Source organism: Hemiscyllium ocellatum, chromosome 15 (genome assembly GCF_020745735.1).
Source record: "Hemiscyllium ocellatum isolate sHemOce1 chromosome 15, sHemOce1.pat.X.cur, whole genome shotgun sequence".
NCBI classification, from domain to species: domain Eukaryota; kingdom Metazoa; phylum Chordata; class Chondrichthyes; order Orectolobiformes; family Hemiscylliidae; genus Hemiscyllium; species Hemiscyllium ocellatum.
This window is the reverse complement of record NC_083415.1, coordinates 47,528,624-47,547,207: the sequence shown is the minus strand read 5'-3', so window position 1 is coordinate 47,547,207 and position 18,584 is coordinate 47,528,624. Positions and strand designations below refer to the sequence as shown.

Genomic DNA, 18,584 nt, shown 5'->3' with positions numbered 1-18,584 from the left:
TCAAACCACTTTTGGACAGCCTTTTTGGCTTTAGCACATCAAATTCAATATACTCATTCCCAACAAAAAACAAGTCAGAAGGAGATAGAAGGACAAGCAAATCTCTGTGAACACAATTAGGATCAACTACTCTACTTTTCATTGAGATAGAATTGATGTGAAAAGCACAGAGAGAGAAAGAAACAAGCCAGCAAGAAAGAAAGCCAGTCTCAACTTTGGTTTAGGGAATGATGCCAGGCATCTGGAACTGGGCAGCAGGGCAGCATTTGTTGGATGTAATCATAATGCAGTTTCAGTTAGAGTAGCTACATAGAGTCATAGAGATGTACAGCATGGAAACAAACCCTTCAGTCCAACTCCTCCATGCCGACCAGTTATCCCAACCCAATCTAGTCCCACCTGCCAGCACCTGGCCCATATCCCTCCAAACCCTTCCTATTCATATACCCATCCAAAAGCCTCTTAACTGTTGCAATTGTAGCAGCCTCCACCACATCCTCTGGCAGCTCATTCCATAAACGTACCACTCTCTGCGTGAAAAAGTTGCCCCTTAGGTCTCTTTTATATCTTTCCCTTCTCACCCAAAACCTATGCCCTCTAATTCTGGACTCCCTGACCCCAGGGAAAGACTTGGCCTATTTATCCTATCCATGCCCCTCATAATTTTGTAAACCTCTATAAGGTCACCCCTCAGCCTCTGACGCTCCAGGGAAAATGGCCCCAGGCTGTTCAGCCTCTCCCTGTAGCTCAGATCCTCCGACCCTGGCAACATTCTTGTAAATATTTTCTGAACCCTTTCAAGTTCCACAACATCTTTCCAATAGGAAGGAGACCAGAATTGCACGCAATATTCCAACAGTGGCCTAACCAATGTCCTGTACAGCCACAACATGACCTCCCAACTCCTGTACTCAATACTCTGACCAATAAAGGAAAGCATACCAAACGTTTCTTCACTATCCTATCTACCTGCGACTCCACTTTCAATGAGCTACGAACCTGCACTCCAAGGTCTCTTTGTTCAGCAACATTCCCTAGGACCTTACCATTAAGTGTATAAGTCCTGCTAAGATTTGCTTTCCCAAAATGCAGCACCTCACATTTATCTGAATTAAACTCCATCTGCTACTTCTCAGCCCATTGGCCCATCTGGTCCAGGTCCTGTTGTAATCTGAGGTAACCCTCTTTGCTTAAAGTAAAAAGTGAGGTCTGCAGATGCTGGAGATCAGAGCTGAAAATGTGTTGCTGGTTAAAGCACAGCAGGTTAGGCAGCATCCAAGGAACAGGAAATTCGACGTTTCGGGCCAGAGCCCTTCATCAGGAATGAATTCCTGATGAAGGGCTCTGGCCCGAAACGTCGAATTTCCTGTTCCTTGGATGCTGCCTAACCTGCTGTGCTTTAACCAGCAACACATTTTCAGCTCTTAACCCTCTTTGCATTCCACTACACCTCCAATTTTGGTGTCATCTGCAAACTTACTAACTGTACCTCTTCTGCTCGTATTCAAATCATTTATGTAAATGACAAAAAGAAGAGGACCCAGCACTGATCCTTGTGGCACTCCACTGGTCACAGGCCTCCAGTCTGAAAAACAACCCTCCACCACCACCCTCTGTCTTCTACCTTTGAGCCAGTTCTGTATCCAAATGGCTAGTTCGCCCTGTATTCCGTGAGATCTAACCTTGCTAATCAGTGTCCCATGGGGAACCTTGTCGAATGCCTTACTGAAGTCCATATAGATCACATCTACTGCTCTGCCCTCATCAATCCCCTTTGTTACTTCTTCAAAAAACTCAATCAACTTTGTGAGACATGATTTCCCATGCACAAAGCCATGTTGACTATCCCTAATCAGTCCTAGGCTTTCCAAATACATGTACATCCTGTCCCTCAGGATTCCCTCCAGCAACCTACCCACCACTGAGGTCAGGCTCACTGGTCTATAGTTCCCTGCCTTGTCTTTACCGCCCTTCTTAAACAGTGGCGCCATGTTTGCCAACCTCCAGTCTTCTGGCACTTCACCTGTGACTATTGATGATACAAATATCTCAGCAAGAGGCCCAGTAATCACTTCTCTAACTTTCCACAGAGTTCTCGGGTACACCTGATCAGGTCCTGGGGATTTAATCACCTTTAACTGTTTCAAGACATCCAGAACTTCCTCCTCTGTAATCTGGACATTTTGCAAGATGTCATCATCTATTTCCCTACAGTCTATATCTTCAATATACTTTTCCACAGTAAATACAGACCAAGAATAAAAGTTCTCAAGGGAAAAAAGACTTACATGAAAGTATTTTTAAAAATTTATTCATGGGATGTGGGTGTTGCTGGTCAGGTCAGCATTTACTACCCAACCTTAATTGATCTTGAGAAGTGATGATGAGCTGCCTTCATGAATGACCATGGACTAAATACACCCACAGGGCTACAAGGAAAGGAGTTTCAAGATTTTGACCCAACAGCAGTGGTGGAATAGTTCTAAGTCACGGTTTGAAGGTGAATCATCCTTGTCCTTCCAAGTGAGAAAGGTAACAGGTTTGGAAGGTGCTATTGAGGCAGCCTTGATTACAGTACCAGATCAGTCAGGGTATTCACAATCTCATCTGAGATAGTGAGAGTTCAGAGCAAGGATGTACCCTTAAATTAATTTAACCCGTAGAATCCTGGAAACATTCTGGTGATCCAACGGCAATGTATCCATTCTGAAGTGCCGTGCCCAATATTGGCACAAAGGTGGGGCAGTACAATTGCATATTGAAAACCTAGTTCCAATCACTTCACATCACCATGAAAGTGATCGGAATACTGCAATCTCCAGGACTGACAATGATCCAGTCCTTTGGCTTGAAAAGAGAACCATGTCTGATGAGTGACCAGACCCCTGACTGACAGTGCTAAAGCTCTGGCTGGTTGTTCTGGACTGACCATAATCCACTCCTTGAACTGAGATTGGCCTTTACTGTGGTGGGGCCTATGAGTGATAACGGACCCCTTTGACTTGACTGTGGGCTACTTTCCTCCTGTTTTGGGACATGGCCATTGGGGGAAGCACATTCATTGTATTTGTCGCAAAAGCTGTTGGTATGTGTTGTAGTTGTATTTTTGATGTAGCACTGTGCCTTGCAGCAATCATGACTTTGCGCCTGTGCGATGATGCAAGGCAAAACAAAAGTAGTGTGAGCCTGTAAGTTCTGAATGAGGCAATAAAGCACAAGAAGGCAAGGCAAGGCAGAAAGTGAATGAGCACTATGAAAGCAAACAGAGCCTTAAAATGCACCCTGCTGTGATGTATCACAGTACTGTGCCATCTACTGGAGCAGAGCTTGCAACTTGAAGGAGTGAGTGGTTATCCTATCCCAGCTACTCCAAATTGTTATGCAACAAACCACTTCTAATGATCCACTGGAGATCTGTGTAGGATTTCCCAGTTGCCAATTAATAGATGTATCAAGGCTATTACCTTTGTGACTTATGACAGACATATTACTTTGTTTCACAGATGAGATCAGTGAAACAGCTGCAGTATGTTTTGCCATCATAGCTGGCTTCCCCCAGGTTCAGGGCGTTGTAGACTCTACATACATTGCATTGGGAAAATCCTTTATAATGTAGCTGACCATCAACTGAAAAGGGTTCCATTCCATCAATGTACAAGTGATGATTGGCACCACATCTTGAAGGTTTTCACCAGGCAACTTGGGAGTTGCTATGATGTCTATATCATTTCAAGAGCCAGATGCCTTAAAGATGGTTCCTGTGTGACATGGGTTATTGTTTGCTACTATGGTTAATGACTTTAATACCCAACACTGGAATGAGACCAAGTGAGGATACAATATAACCCATTCTTCAAACATGGCAATTATGGAGTAGACAATAGACCTCTTGAAGATGAGGTTCTAAAGGTTGAATCAGCCTGCAGATCTTTGAAGTACGGTCCAGAGTGTACTGCATTATCCATGCATGCTGTCCTCTACAGAACCTGAGCAGGCAAAGAGGATATGATATAGTTACTGGAGCTTGCCACCTGCAGCAGTGTTCTAAGGTGGAAGATGAGAACAGTGAGCAAACAAAAGATCATCTTTGGTATGATACAGTGTTCCAGCACCAAGCCAGACAAGACTTAATTGACAGCCAATTCCAATCACTATGAGTACAGTGATCACTCATTGACTGTAAATCTATTGTCACTCAAAAGGTTAGCAGTCCCTGTTTATTCCCAAAAGTAAATTCAGTCTTTAGAGTTTGTTTTTCTTTTGTTGTTTTTCTTCCTATTCAATTACATGAATATTTTCAATTCTTGGAAGGCTTTTCAACATGTGATGGTCCCATATAGAACAATGATGGGATATTATGCTGCATTGCGCAGTTCTCCCTTTGACAGGATTGTGTTGGCAGTCTATGTAGCCTGTATACTGTAATCACAAGCACAGTCAATCAGATGGGTGTTACTGAAAAAGAGCAATACATGTACAAATGTGAACATCTATTTCTACTGAAGTGTCAGTCATGGCTCCCCAGAAGCTGTTCATTCTCATTACCCTTCCTAATGTGTACAGTGAATGGGATATTTATAACTGGCAGTGATTTACTTGGTGCAGAGTTTGGTTTTAAATAAGGCACAGGTGTCCCAGAAGGTCTTGGCAGTGGTGAGTACATCAGCTGCTGGTTAGTGCCAGATGATGCAAGAATGATATGATAGAGGCCTGGTCCATACATAGCAAGGTCTAAGAATAACTTGAGTCGAAAAATGTGTTGCTGGAAAAGCGCAGTAACACATTTTTCAGCTCTGACCTCCAGCATCTGCAGTCCTCACTTTCTCCTAAGAATAACTTGAGAAACCCATCAGACTCACAAACAGAAAACCTCCAAAAAACTCCCCAAAATTGATGCTTGGTCAATTTTTGATAATATTCAGTCCATCGGCTCTTTCCTCACATTGCCAGCCATGGTGCTTTTTAAACACTGGGCTTAAGAACAAAGAACAAAACAGCACAGGAATATGCCCTTTGACAATCTAAGCCTGCTCTTCCATCCTAAAAGTGTCTTCACTTATAGGATCTATATCCCTCTATTCCCTTCCTATTCATGAATGGGTCAAGGTGTTCCTTGAATGCTGCTATTGTGTCTGCTTCTACCACCCCCTCTCTCAACATATTCCAGGCACTCACCACTCTGTGTGAAAAATGTGCCTTGCACTGTTTTGAGAATTTTAGAAGAATTTTCAAAAGTATGCATAATTCCTGCTCTGAGTATTGATACAAAACATTCTCTGTATGAGTGCAGACTCCCATTCAAAATGTGAATGAGCCATTAAAAAGGTAATTTTATCATAAAATAAATAATAATTTTTAAGTGCTACATTTATTTTCAATCAAAATATTTGTAGGTTGACAGGACCCTTTCTTTCACTTGGACTCTTTGAGTGGACAGAGTGTGGGTAATGTCGCCACTACATGTACCCCTGGTATGGACAATCACGATCCCATTAGCTACACAGAACATCTTCTGTATCATCAGTTTTAATTATATAAAGAAAATAAATTTTGGATTACAGCAATACTAGAACTTCTGCAAAGTCTTTCCATTTTGGGATGATCTCTAGCAATTTTCTCAAATAAAAAGTACTCTGTGCTTATTTAAAGTCAAACAAATGTCCAAACTGTCATAGGGTCATAGAGATGTACAGCATAGAAACAGACCTTTTGGTCCAATTTGTCCATGTCATCCAGCTATCCTTAGCTAATCTAGTCCCATTTTCCAGCACTTGGCCCTAATCCCTCTAAACCCTTCCTCTTCATATATCCATCCAGATGCCTTTCAAATGCTGTAATTGTACCAGCCTCCATCATTTCCTCTGGCAGCTCATTCCATACATTCATGAAAAGGTTGCCCTTTAGATCCCTTTATACCTTTCCCCTCACATGCTGAACCTATGCTCTCTAGTTCTGGAATCCCTGACCCCAGTAAAAGACTTTGTCTGTTTAACCTACCCATGCCCCTCATGATTTATAAACCTCTATAAGGTCACACCTCAGTCTCCGATGCTCCATGGAAAACAGCCCCAGCCTGTTCAGCCCCTCCCTATAGCTCAAATCCTCCAGCCCTGGCAACATCCTTGTAAATTTTTTCTGAACCCTTTCAAGTTTCACAACATCCTTCTGATAGCAAGGAGACCAGAATTGCATAAATATTCCAAAAGTGGTCCAACCAACATCCTGCACAGCCACAACCTGTCCTCCCAACTTTTACAAAGGAAAGCATACCAAACGCCTTCTTCATTATCCTATCTACCTGTGACTCCACTTCCAAGGAGCTACGAAGCTGCACTCCAAGGTTCCTTTGTTCAGCAACACTCCCTCGGACCTTACCATTAAGTGTATAAGTCCTGCTTTTCCAAAATGCAGCACTTCACATTTATCTAACTTGAACTCCATCTGCCACTCCTCAGCCCATTGGCCCATCTGATCAAGATCCTGTTGTAATCTGAGGTAACCTTCTTTGCTGTCCACCATACCTTCAATTTTGATGTCATCTGTAAACATACTAACTATGCCTCTTATGTTCACATCCAAATCATTTATATAAAAGATGAAAAGCAATGGGCCCAGCACCAATCCTTGTGGCTCACCACTGGTCACAGGCCTCCAGTCTGAAAAGCAAACCCTCCACCACCATCCTCTGTCTTCTACCTTTAAACCAGTTCTGTATCCAAATGGCGAGTTCTCCCTCAATTCCATGAGATCTAGCTTTGCTTATCAATCTCCCATGAGGAACACTGTTGAACGCCTTACTGAAGTCCATATAGATCACATCTACCACTCTGCCCTCATCAATCCTCTTTGTTACTTTTTCAAAAAACTCAATCAAGTTTGTGAGACATGATTTCCCACACACAAAGCTATGCTGACTATCCCTAATCAGCCCTTGCCTTTCCAAATACATGTAAATCCTGCCCCTCAGGGTTTCCTCCAACAACTTGCCCACCATCGATGTCAAACTCAACAGTCTATAGTTCCCTGGGTTGTCCTTACCACCTTCCTTAAATAATGGCACCACATTAGCCACCTTCCAGCCTTCTGGCACCTCATCTGTGATGACTGAAATATCTCAGCCAGGGATCCAGCAATCACTTCCCTAGCTTCTCACAGAGTTCTAGGGTACAACTGATCAAGTCCTGGGGATGTATTCACTTTTATGCGTTTCAATACATCCAACACCTTCTCCTCTGTAATACTGACATTTTTCAAGATGTGGCTATCTATTTCTCCACATTCTATAGTTTCCATGTCTTTCTCCACAGTAAACACTGATACAAAATACTTTTGTCCTGGCACATAAAATTCTGTTTACTGTGTTACACTATTTACTGTTATATGGGTGATATTAATTTTACCCTGCTTTTTCAGTTTCAGAACTCTATGCTTATCATACATTTCACACAAACTTGGTATTACACGGACGTTTTCCTTCATTTTTCTCTTATGGAAATGATTTGAAATTTTAAAATGTAGAGGTTTGGAGCGCAGATGTCTCCTTCATGTTTGAGGATCGAACTTTTGGTCATTTTCAACTTTTTTTTTGTTTGGCTTTATTTCAATGTTAAGCATTGATGGCTGTTCTCTGCAGCTGCGTTTCTTTCACCCATTTACTTCTTTTAATCGGGAGTACATTTGATTTTCAATATAAAGGTTTAACATTTTAAGTCCACTCGCTCCGCCCCATCACAACCCGCCGCCAACTTTTACAAACTTGCTTAAAGGCGTTTAATGAATGATGTTTTATGATCAAGTGATACCAAGAAAGAAAATAACTCTAAGCATTGTTTGTTTCTATTTAAGAAACAACAGGTGCGCGTCAGTGTCCTCAACACTTTATTATGGAGAGAGATAATATTCATAAACTTCTTCAATTAAATATTGCTGTAAGTCTGAAATTTAAAATACTATTTGCATTTCTAGCCCGGGATCGATGACGCATGTTGTGTGGATGATGTTAGATTTGATGTAAGCAGAAGGGTGCACCCCTGTCCTGCGTCGCCTCCAACCCCCGTGCGTATAGCACGGTTCAGTTATTACAAGGTAGTATAAATAGGCAATGAATGGAACTGAGACTAAAACATCGCACTCCAGAACAGCGACAACCTCGACTTGGCTGGTGAAAACCAATAGGGTAAGTTCTATTCTGCCACCACGTTCAACGTTATACTTGAAAAATCAAACTTTCTAAGCAAAGGTTTTCACAACCTTATGCAATTCCAAACCATTGCCTGGCAATGTTAACGTATTTTATGCTTCTTCGATGCACCAGACAATGCTGGACAAAGCTTCCCTCCTGGTTTTCTACTGTCTGACTGTACACACGATGTGTTCACCGATACATCCAGCACGAAGGTGAGTTTGTCGATAGCATTGTACCTATGCACCTGCACAACTGATTGTCACAACTATGGCAGCCTGTACAATTGTCCGCAGACAAAACAAAAAGGGCTCCTATTTCTCTTCGGATAATGTAAACATTTTAGGGAAATGCCCTCAATCTAAACCTAACTATATTTGATTGGAGCTGAATTTCTATAATATTTTTCATTTCAGATTGGAAATATAAACTTCTAATGTCAATTACAAAAAGCAATAGAAGGTTACTTCTCCAATAACGACATAAGTGTTGCCTTCTCATAGCATAAAGTTACTTTATATTGCAACCTTCTTATGTTTTCTGGTTTTGATGTGACGCTTACACAATCTGAAACAATGGAAGGTAAGTGAATGTTGTCAAATAGTTATGTTTTCATGTGGAATAAAACTCTACCAGTCACATTCATTCTTAACAGTAAATTGCAATAATTCTGCAAAATGTGAGCAAGATTTTATAAGCAGGATAATATTTTTAAATGGTGAAATTAAAAAACGTGATATTCTGACAGGATAAAATCAACAATGAAAACTTTTCAAATCTTATATTTTAATTGATGAGAAAACAGATTTTCAATCTCTGCCACATTAAGGCATGATTGATCACTTAAAGATGAATATGTAAATATTACATAATTGGTTGGTATATTTTGTCTGTTGGATTATGGATTAATAATTTTCATGTAATTCATCAATGCTATGCTACATTGAAAAATAAAAGGAGATCTTCTTTGGCTCTGGCTATAGATTTGAAAATAGCTCTACCCTGGGGGGAATGCTCAGTACTCCAGCGGAGCAGAGGGACATTGCCCAAGCTAGAAGGCTCTATGAGGACGATGAGTCTGCCCTGGACTCCACTGGAAAACGGCAAGTCCTTACACTGTCAGCTGAAAAGTTGCATTTGAATTATTTATATATACGTGTGTATTTAAAATCCATTCCATCTAGCTTTCCCATTCAACACTGTGTTTAATCAAACCATCGACATATTATAAATAGGTTCACCTATCATTATATAGAGGAAGAATCTCTTTTCCCAACATAATATTCTACAAGTGTTGTCTTTTGTAATGTACCCAGTAATTTATTTTAGATAATGAACTAACTAAACACTTGGCACTTTGGCATCTCCTAATTTCTACAGTCCAACTCATGGAATAACATCAATGTTTACGTATCTCTGTAATAGAGACAGCATAAAGCATTGGGAATTCATGGGCAATTATAAGACTTGCTGGGTGAAAGATGAAAACCTATACTTCACTTGTCTTTCCAAATTTTCCTGGCTTTGCATCTAAAATTCACTCAAACTTTGACTGTGAACTTTTCATTAACTCAGTTTTCCTTCCATCACACTTTGTGTTGATTGTCATGTTTATTTTGACACAATATACATGCATATGACCTATGACCTATTTGCTATATGACCTAACCTTAGATACAATGCTGATGTGTTCAGTTCCAGTTTGGTTTTAAATGGGTAATGACTAATTATGTATTATGAAAAATGCATTAAATGTTACATAGGTTGTGGTCTGTTTGTTTGATGGAGTTTGCTTTCAAAAGAAATAACATGACCACTCTTTATAAGTTGATTCACTATAAAGTCGTTTTAAGAATTTGTCCTGTTTGTTTATACATTCAGAACTGAAAGACATGCCGATGCAATATTCACCAACAGCTACAGGAAGGTCTTGGGTCAGATGTCTGCAAGAAAGCTTCTTCAGTCAATTATGGGCAAAAGACTTGGGTGAGTGAACATATTTCTGACTGGTTTCAGTTTACTTTGTACTGTATCAGTTTAAATAATTTTCTCTTACTTTTGAACGATGTGGTATTAATTGCCTTAAACTGTTGTACATGAATAGCAGAGTGATGACAGGCTAGTGATTGACCTACGCCTGCCCCAATTCAATATTCTGGTGAATATTTGATGAAAAATATCTATAAAGTGAATCAGCACATTGTTTTGATATTGAGTATATATTATTACACCTACATAAATGTTAACTTAAAAACAAAACAAAAATGACGGGAACTCAAATACAGGAACTCAAAATGCATGGAATGCTTACATATCAAAAGAATATTACATGAGAACATAGATAGATACAGCAGAATATGCCATAGATAAATAAGTAACATTAAAAATGATAGAGATGGGACTGCTTGGGAATATGTAAGATAGGTTCACAGGTAATAACTTGAAATGTCAGAAACCTGGATTTTGTTCCGGTTTTTGTCAAGAGGATAAAAAGATAGACGTTATTTCTACATGGTCAATAAAAGAGTATTAAGACGTATGAGATAGAAAGGAAGGAGATAATTTACACCACAGACAAGTTTAAAAGCAAATAGAACATGTGCTCCAGATGGATTATGACCACACATTCTCAAATGCTCAGGAAGAGACACTTATATTTAGAAAGAGAGGTAGAATAAATCTGCAGATCTAAACACTAGTTATCAAAATATAAGTGGTGGGAAGGATATCAGAATTCTTTTTTGTAGGTGTTATAGATAACATTTAGAAATCAGGAAATATAATGAAGTATAGACAGCAGAGATTTCAAAAGGTAAGGTCATGTTTCATTGACTTTATTTGAGAAAGTAACCAAAAAAGTAGATCAAGATAATATAATGGAAGTGATCTACTTATTATTCAAAAGGCTCCCACAAATTGACACTTCACTAAGTTCAGTGCACAAGCATCACAATGGATAGCAAGCTGGCTACAATTAGTAGAAAGCAGAGAGTAAGGGGTTAAAAGCAGAAGGAAAAGTGATGTTCCACAAGGATCATTACTCTAAATCATCATTCTGCATTGACATAAATGATTTGACCAGGAAATCAGAAGTACAAAATCAAAATTTGCAGCATTTGCCAAATTATGGAGGGGCTGTATTTGTAGTTCAGTCTGAAAAAGACAAAATATAACACGACGTTAACAAATATAGAGAAAATGGTTTGTGAATGGAAAGTTACAATGATCGAAACATAGAATAGAATGGTGCAACACATCTGGAGGCCAACTCACTCAACACATTTCTGCAAGAACACTCTAACTAGTCCTAATCCTCTGAATATTTCTTTTGTTTTCAGACGTTTATCTGAGTTCCTTTTACAAAACAGATAATTATAAGGGGCGTAACTTGGTAGGAGGAATACAAAAGCACATGGGCTTTGAAAACTAGCAAAGTATATTTGTGACATTTCTTCAGTCTTCAATATTCCCTCATTCCCTGAAGGAAAAAAAAATAGGCTAAATGCCTTCCCTGTCAGAATAACAACATCTGCTCTCAGTATTCATTTTTGTATTCCATCATATTTTCAGTGCAATGAGATTGTTTGAATATATGCAGATAATTTTTTATGTGGAACAGCTGTTGCATTGATGTTAGTTGTAAAATGTTTGCATTACTCAGGATATTCAAATTTTACAAAAAAGGTGTATAGTTTGATCCCCTCATATCTGTGGATTCAAAAAAAATGGAAATGAAAATTGTAGACAATAGCCTGTATGTCCTTCCCTGATAAAAGTCTGAGACCTGATCATTTACGTGTGATGTAAGTGAAGTAACGTACGTTCCAAATACCATCTTCAAACCATCATAAAATTTTGTCTTTTTAAAATAGTGATAGCAGCCTTGAGGAAGAGCCTGAGTTCTTATCCAAGAGAAACTCTGACATCTTTACAGATACCTACGCTCGTTACCAGCGGCAGATGGCAATTAGAAAATACTTGGCTGAAATTCTGGGCAATCAAAGGTAAAATGAATAGTTCAAGTTCTTTGACATTGATAAGCATCATCTTTCAATTCTAACACAATATACACAGACTAATACCACGACATGAATATTACAGATTTTAATACATAAATAATGAGGAAGTCTTATAGAAAGAAGATGTAAATAAAAGTCATATAAGCTCTAATGTGGTCAAGCAGTAAAGTAACCATGCACTGTAAACTGTCCCAGGTTCAGTTCAGGATATTAGCTGCAATGGCAACTGGGATGGTACAATTTCTTCAGCATACTTAAAATAAGCAATCAGTCACAGTTCTTAACTCAGTGTGAAATTCACTGTCCCCTTTTCTGGATAGGTAAAAACTTTGCAGTCTTAATCTGGCAATAGAATTGGAATTTGTTAGATCCTCTCATTGATAAAAAGCTTACAAACCATCAATACCTGGGTCGGTTATAAAGACATTAACTTTGGGTAATTAGTAGGCAGCACTCTTGCTCCTGTGTCAGTAGCTAAGGGTTTACTCGCCACTCTGTCGAGTTGAATACAAAATCAAGACTCGCACTCTAGCGCACTACTGGAAGAGTGTTTACGACTGGAGGTATAACCTTTCAGATGAGCTGCTAAAGATCTACTAGCAGGTGGTTACTGTATATTTCCACACTGTACTTAAACCATTAACATCAAAAATCGCTGCAAGTTTATAATGTTACATGACACTATTGTTTAATAGTAATGTGGGCAAAATAAGAAGAAAAAAAAAGTCAAAATTGGATATTTAAAAATTGGTTTGGTGTAAAACCTTTTGTTATCTACTGCAGACTTGAAAATATAAATATAAGGCAGCTGCCTGAGGACTTTTCTGCAGCCCTGGAAGCATATTATGGAAGCAAATCCTCTATTGGTGCGTCTTTTTTTGACTAATCCAACCTTCTTTTTCTCTTTAATTTCTTCACCTGCCTTCTTGAAAATAACAATACAGTGCAGTTTCAATGTTACAATCTCACCCACTGCTTTTTTTTTGTCATGGGTGACCTTAAACCGTAATTGGCAAAAGTTTTTTCAAATGAATGTTCTCATCCTAAATGACTTATGACCTATAGATAAAAGCATCCACCAGGATGATTAGTAATGAGAAATAGGGACCCTTATTTTTCCTACTATTGAGTTTTGAAGTCAACATTGACAAATGAAACACCCATTGATGTCAAAACACAATAAATTAATTTAGTATTGACTAAGGATTCGGCCTGAACATTTTCTGGTGTGTATGGCTTACATTACATGGGTACAAATCCACCGAGTCAACAATTGTTAAATTGATTAAACCTTGAATAGTAGGATGGTAGCTATTATACACACATTAAAAGATAAAATTGGCACAGTCTTACCAGATCACAGGGTTGCTCTCTAATTAGAGAGACATGACTGGTGGTGGTTTACTTAAGGGGCACCACATCTCAGGCAAGAGGTGAGGTGGAGGAGGATAGTCTCTCATGGTAACCTCAGCCAATTTGGGAAGTGAACCCAGACTGTTGGTATCACACTGCATTACTGACCAGCAATCCGAGCTAACTGACACCATATACTAAGTATGGTTGAGTTATAATGCTCACATTAATAATCCAATCCATTATCTGGGGTCCATTCAGCAAGAATTCAAACCTCTAACTAATTTCACAAATAACTAACAATACACAGCAAATCATAGTTGTAGTACAGGGGAGAAAAGGGTTTCCTTGGTGTTGTAGATATTTTCTAATCATCAGTTCAGACACCGCTCTGGAACTGGTAGGACTTGAGCCTGGGGATCCTGGCTCAGAAGTGGGATCATTACCACTTCACCACAAGAACATTTTCTTGCAGTTATGTTGGCTTTATGATGAATTTGAATAATTGGAAAAAAAGATTGCCCTCTATAACAGACCAAATGAACCAACTAGTTTAGATTATATTAGATTACTTACAGTGTGGAAACAGGCCCTTCGGCCCAACAAGTCCACACGGACCCGCAGAAGCACAACCCACCCACACCCCTACATTTACCCCTTACCTAACACTACAGGCAATTTAGCATGGCCAATTCACCTGACCCGCACATCTTTGGACTGTGGGAGGAAACCGGAGCACCCGGAGGAAACCCACGCAGACACGGGGAGAACGTGCAAACTCCACACAGTCAGTCGCCTGAGTCGGGAATTGAACCCGGGTCTCAGGTGCTGTGAGGCAGCAGTGCTAACCACTGTGCCACCATGCCGCCCACTAGTTTAGTTTATTATTATAATTTGGAGAGGCAGACCTGTCGTGGAGATGAGCATTCATACCACTTGATTTCAGAGTGTAGTCTTATCTTCCCACTGATATGGACTGCTGAACTGTGCAGTTTCAGCTGCCCAATCTTTAGGAGTATTAATGTCAGGCTTCTGTGTCGTTGGTCTTTGCTTTTTGAAAATCTGGGCCAAAATACTCTGGAATTAGGCAGTTGGGGTGTGTCCCTGAAGTGGGACAGTGCATACCCCATGTTAAAGAAATTAAATCCTACCTTTGTGGATTTCTAGTAGTTCAATTGGGAAAATGATTCAGTTTAGTAATATTTTTGTCAAATGCAAGCTAACCAAAACGAAAATGTTTACCTTAAATTTTGTACAAATACACTGCTAATGGGATTAAAATGAAAGTAAACTACTTTTTTTCTATTTACAGATAAATAATTGAAGCAGTGCAAATTCCTCATCCCAATGGATCACACATTTTCTTTCAGAAGGAAATTCTTCATTGAATTAGTTTGGATGTACAACATTATGAACTAGATTTATTGATACAGTTCACTGTAAACATTATTTTTATGGAAATTTGCAACGTGATATCATATTAAAGTTACATCTGCACGATTGGTGGCATAATATACTTCTCTTTAATTCCTTCTTATTCGTAATTAAATCCTGTTACAAGTATTCATGAAGAACAGTATTGTAATCCACATTGTTAGTATCTTGATCTTTATATCTGTCATCAAAGCTTTCTTTCATAGTGTGTGCAAGGCAAAATCTTGACAGTGAAAATTCTGAGTTGAAATGGTGTGGTCTCAAACTATGGGACAAAACATGCAATTCACTAATAAATTATCTTTAAAAATAAATGTATGTACCATTTATTGACTTAGAATGCTTTAATCCTACATATAATAATTCATGCTGTATTAGTCACCTTTGAAAAACATTCTATTCTAATTTATAACAGTTATAAATTCTTGACCAACTGCATGTACTTAATGTGATGTCCGAGTCTAATATCTTAATACCAGAATAGCGTAAATTACAAAACACAAATTACCTCCAAAAGTGAACTGGTTTCCTGATACTGCTAATTGACTATATTAATGTTCACCAGGAGTTAAATGGTTTCAGATTATAGTGTAAATGTATACAAGCTTAAATGTAACTTTTGCAAATACTACTTAAAGTAACCCTTAAATTATAATTACTTCTAAAGTTTCATTTGCAATTAATCATAACCTCCTTTAAAGAAAAATCAGTGTGGTTATATGATGAAGTACATATCGAAATATGTTATCATTGATTTAGCACATAGTTTATTTTGTTAATGCAGGGCACACATTTATTAAACGTACAATTCCAATTTCTGAATATGTTCTTTAAACAATGCTTGTCACACTATTAAAAGTCAATTTGTTGAAAGAATGATATCAGAATTATTTAAAGCTAAATTTGAGGTGAATTATCACATTTTCTAATAGGATTCCTCTATTCCACAAGTTTTGCTTGGAAGGATAAATATGCATAGATGTAATTAAACAAAAGTTCGTCTCACATGGTGACACTGTCACATTTGAATTAGAGCACTGTGCATTCAGACCTTCAGCATGTAGTTTAGACAAACATTTCAATGGTACTCAGGGAGATGTACATTGGAGATGCACTTTTTGCATTAGATATCAAAATGAAGTCTTACCTGCTGTCTCTAGTGGATTTAAAAAGATTCAATGATAGCTTTCGAAGAAGAGCATTAAGTTCTCCCGGTGACACAGTACATAAGCAAATCCTTTAGATCAGGGAATTGAACCTCAATCCACTGCTTGACATACACATCTGTCATCTATTAGTTCTGAAGTAAAGTGAGTCTGAACAAATTATAATTTCTACATAATGCAAAGCACAACATAACTTGCATTGCACTAAATTGCAATTTTGTTCAGTGTAGCCACAATTGTAGTGATATTGGAAACTAAAATATCACATTGACCTTCCAAGGGTAAAGCCCAAGGTAACAAATAACTGAGTGCACCTCGCCTGGAGTGCATTTAATTTTAAACACAGGATACCAGTTAAAAAATGTTCTATACCATAAGACTAACATTCCTTACCTTGAGGAATTAATTTAGAATAATGCAGATCATAAAGATTGGTTTATGTGATTTTTATATTAATCATTGATTTTCTCTCAATTTCTGGCAGAGAAAATTAGAAAAAAATGCAAGACATTGCATCATTTGCCTTGCTTTTCAATATGAAAAGCTAAAACTGACCTCAAAACATCCAGAGAATGAAAACATCTCATTTATTACCAACTTTATTTTACTTGAAACTTACGAAGAATTTCTATTTAAAACATAAAGCAATAGTAGAAATTAATATACTGAGTTGTACAAGCTTAGAAAATGTTAGCTACTTCTATATCTTCCATTAATCATGAAGTGAACAGTTGTTTTCAGTTAATTAAGTTCAGTTGACTGACTTAAGCCAATAGTGCAGAAGACTGTCAAAATTGAAATGAGCAGCATTAAAAGATAATTAAAAATAAATAATCCATTCCAAATTTTGATTTTTCGAAGCCATTTTCTAATGGAATAAAAGCTCCTTTTACACGATGAAATATGTTAAATCCCTTCACAAAGTGGAAAGAGGAATTCAGATTTGAGCAACTTATTTGAGAGCATGGATGTAAGGTAAAAAATTCAGCTCAATGTCCAGTGGAGGGACAAATTACACATTGTTGGGTCCAGCCTGCATGAACAACTGAACAAGATGAGATGAGATCAAGGATTAGGAATAGATTTATTAATAGAAACTGAATAGCTTTTCCAGTAGTTAATTGATGAATGCGTTAGTTTCCTAGTCAGTCTGACTGCAGGTGAGGACTGCAGATACTGGAGATCAGAATCGAAAAGTGTGGTGCTGGAAATGCACAGCAGATTAGGCAGCATCCAAGGAGCAGGAGAATCGATGTTATGGGCAAAGCCGTTCATCAGGAATATGGGGTGGGGGGGATGGGGCTGAGAGATAAATAGGAGGTTGGGGGTGGGGGGGGGGGAAAGAAGGTGATCGGTAAATGCAGGTGGTAGGTGATAGTGATAGATCGGAGGGGAGGGTGGAGCAGGTAGGTGGGAAAGAAGATGGTCAGGTAGGACAGTGCTGAGTTGGAGGGTTGGATCTGGGATGAGGTGCAGGGAAGGGAAGTGGTGGAGGCAGCCCAGGACTTACATGTCCTTGGCGGGGTGGGAGAGGGAGTTGAAGTGGTCAGCCACAAGGCAATGGGGTTGTTTGGCATGTGTATCCCTGAAACATTCCACAAGCTGGTGTCCTGTCTGTCCAATGTAGAGGAGACCACATCGAGAACAACGGACATAGTAGATGAAGTGTTTAGATGTGCATGAAAGTCTCTGCTGGATCTGCAAGGATCCTTTGGGGCCTTGGAAGCTGGTGAGGGGGAAGGTGTGCATGCAGGTTTTACATCCCTTGCAGCAGCAAGGAAGGTGCTGGGAGTGGAGGGTGAGTTGGTTGGGGGAGTAGACCTAATGAGGGAGTTGCAGAGGGAATGGTTTCTGCAGAATACAGATAGGAGTGGGGAAGTAAATATATCTCTGATGGTGGGGTCTGATTGTAGATGTGGAAATGGCGGAGGATAATGCGCTGTATCCAGAGATTAGTGGGTTGGAAGTGAGGACCAGGGGCGTTCTATCCTTGTCGCGGTTGAAGGGGTTGAGTTCAAGGGTGGAGGTGTGGGAAGTGGAGGAGATACGCAGGAGGGCATTGTTGATCACAAGGGAGGGGAAGTCGAAGTTCTTGAAATAGAAGGCCATCTCAGATGGAAGCATAGCTGTCATCACAGATTGAGAAGTGTTAGTGGGATTTAAATTTGATTGCCCTCGGAACACATTTGGAAACTGAACCAAAGATTATATATGATACTAAGACGAATGATGCATGTGAAGCAAAGCTAATAACTGAATCTTCGAGCATACTATAAATGATGGGAGAGGTCATTGCATGATATTAGAAGAACCAGGAGGAAACACTTAAAGACCACGCCATGCAAGTCTTAATTGAGAAAACAATGCTGTAGCTGACTGTATCAAAAGTGCAGAGAGAGTGAAAAGGAATCCTGCAGCCCAAATTTAATT

At 39.0% G+C, this 18,584-nt stretch overlaps 1 protein-coding gene across 1 annotated transcript; it reads left to right on the top strand.

Moving 5' to 3' along the window:
* Positions 1 to 1,782: 1,782 nt before the first annotated feature.
* Positions 1,783 to 14,908, top strand: LOC132822672 (glucagon family neuropeptides-like; the record flags this gene model as incomplete). The annotated part of the gene is made up of 6 exons (XM_060835922.1): positions 1,783 to 1,806; positions 4,081 to 4,115; positions 10,064 to 10,168; positions 12,055 to 12,186; positions 12,985 to 13,067; positions 14,867 to 14,908. Coding segments are annotated over 6 exons (387 nt in total), but the record flags the coding sequence as incomplete, so codon positions are not given.
* Between the last annotated feature and the right edge of the window lie 3,676 nt (positions 14,909 to 18,584).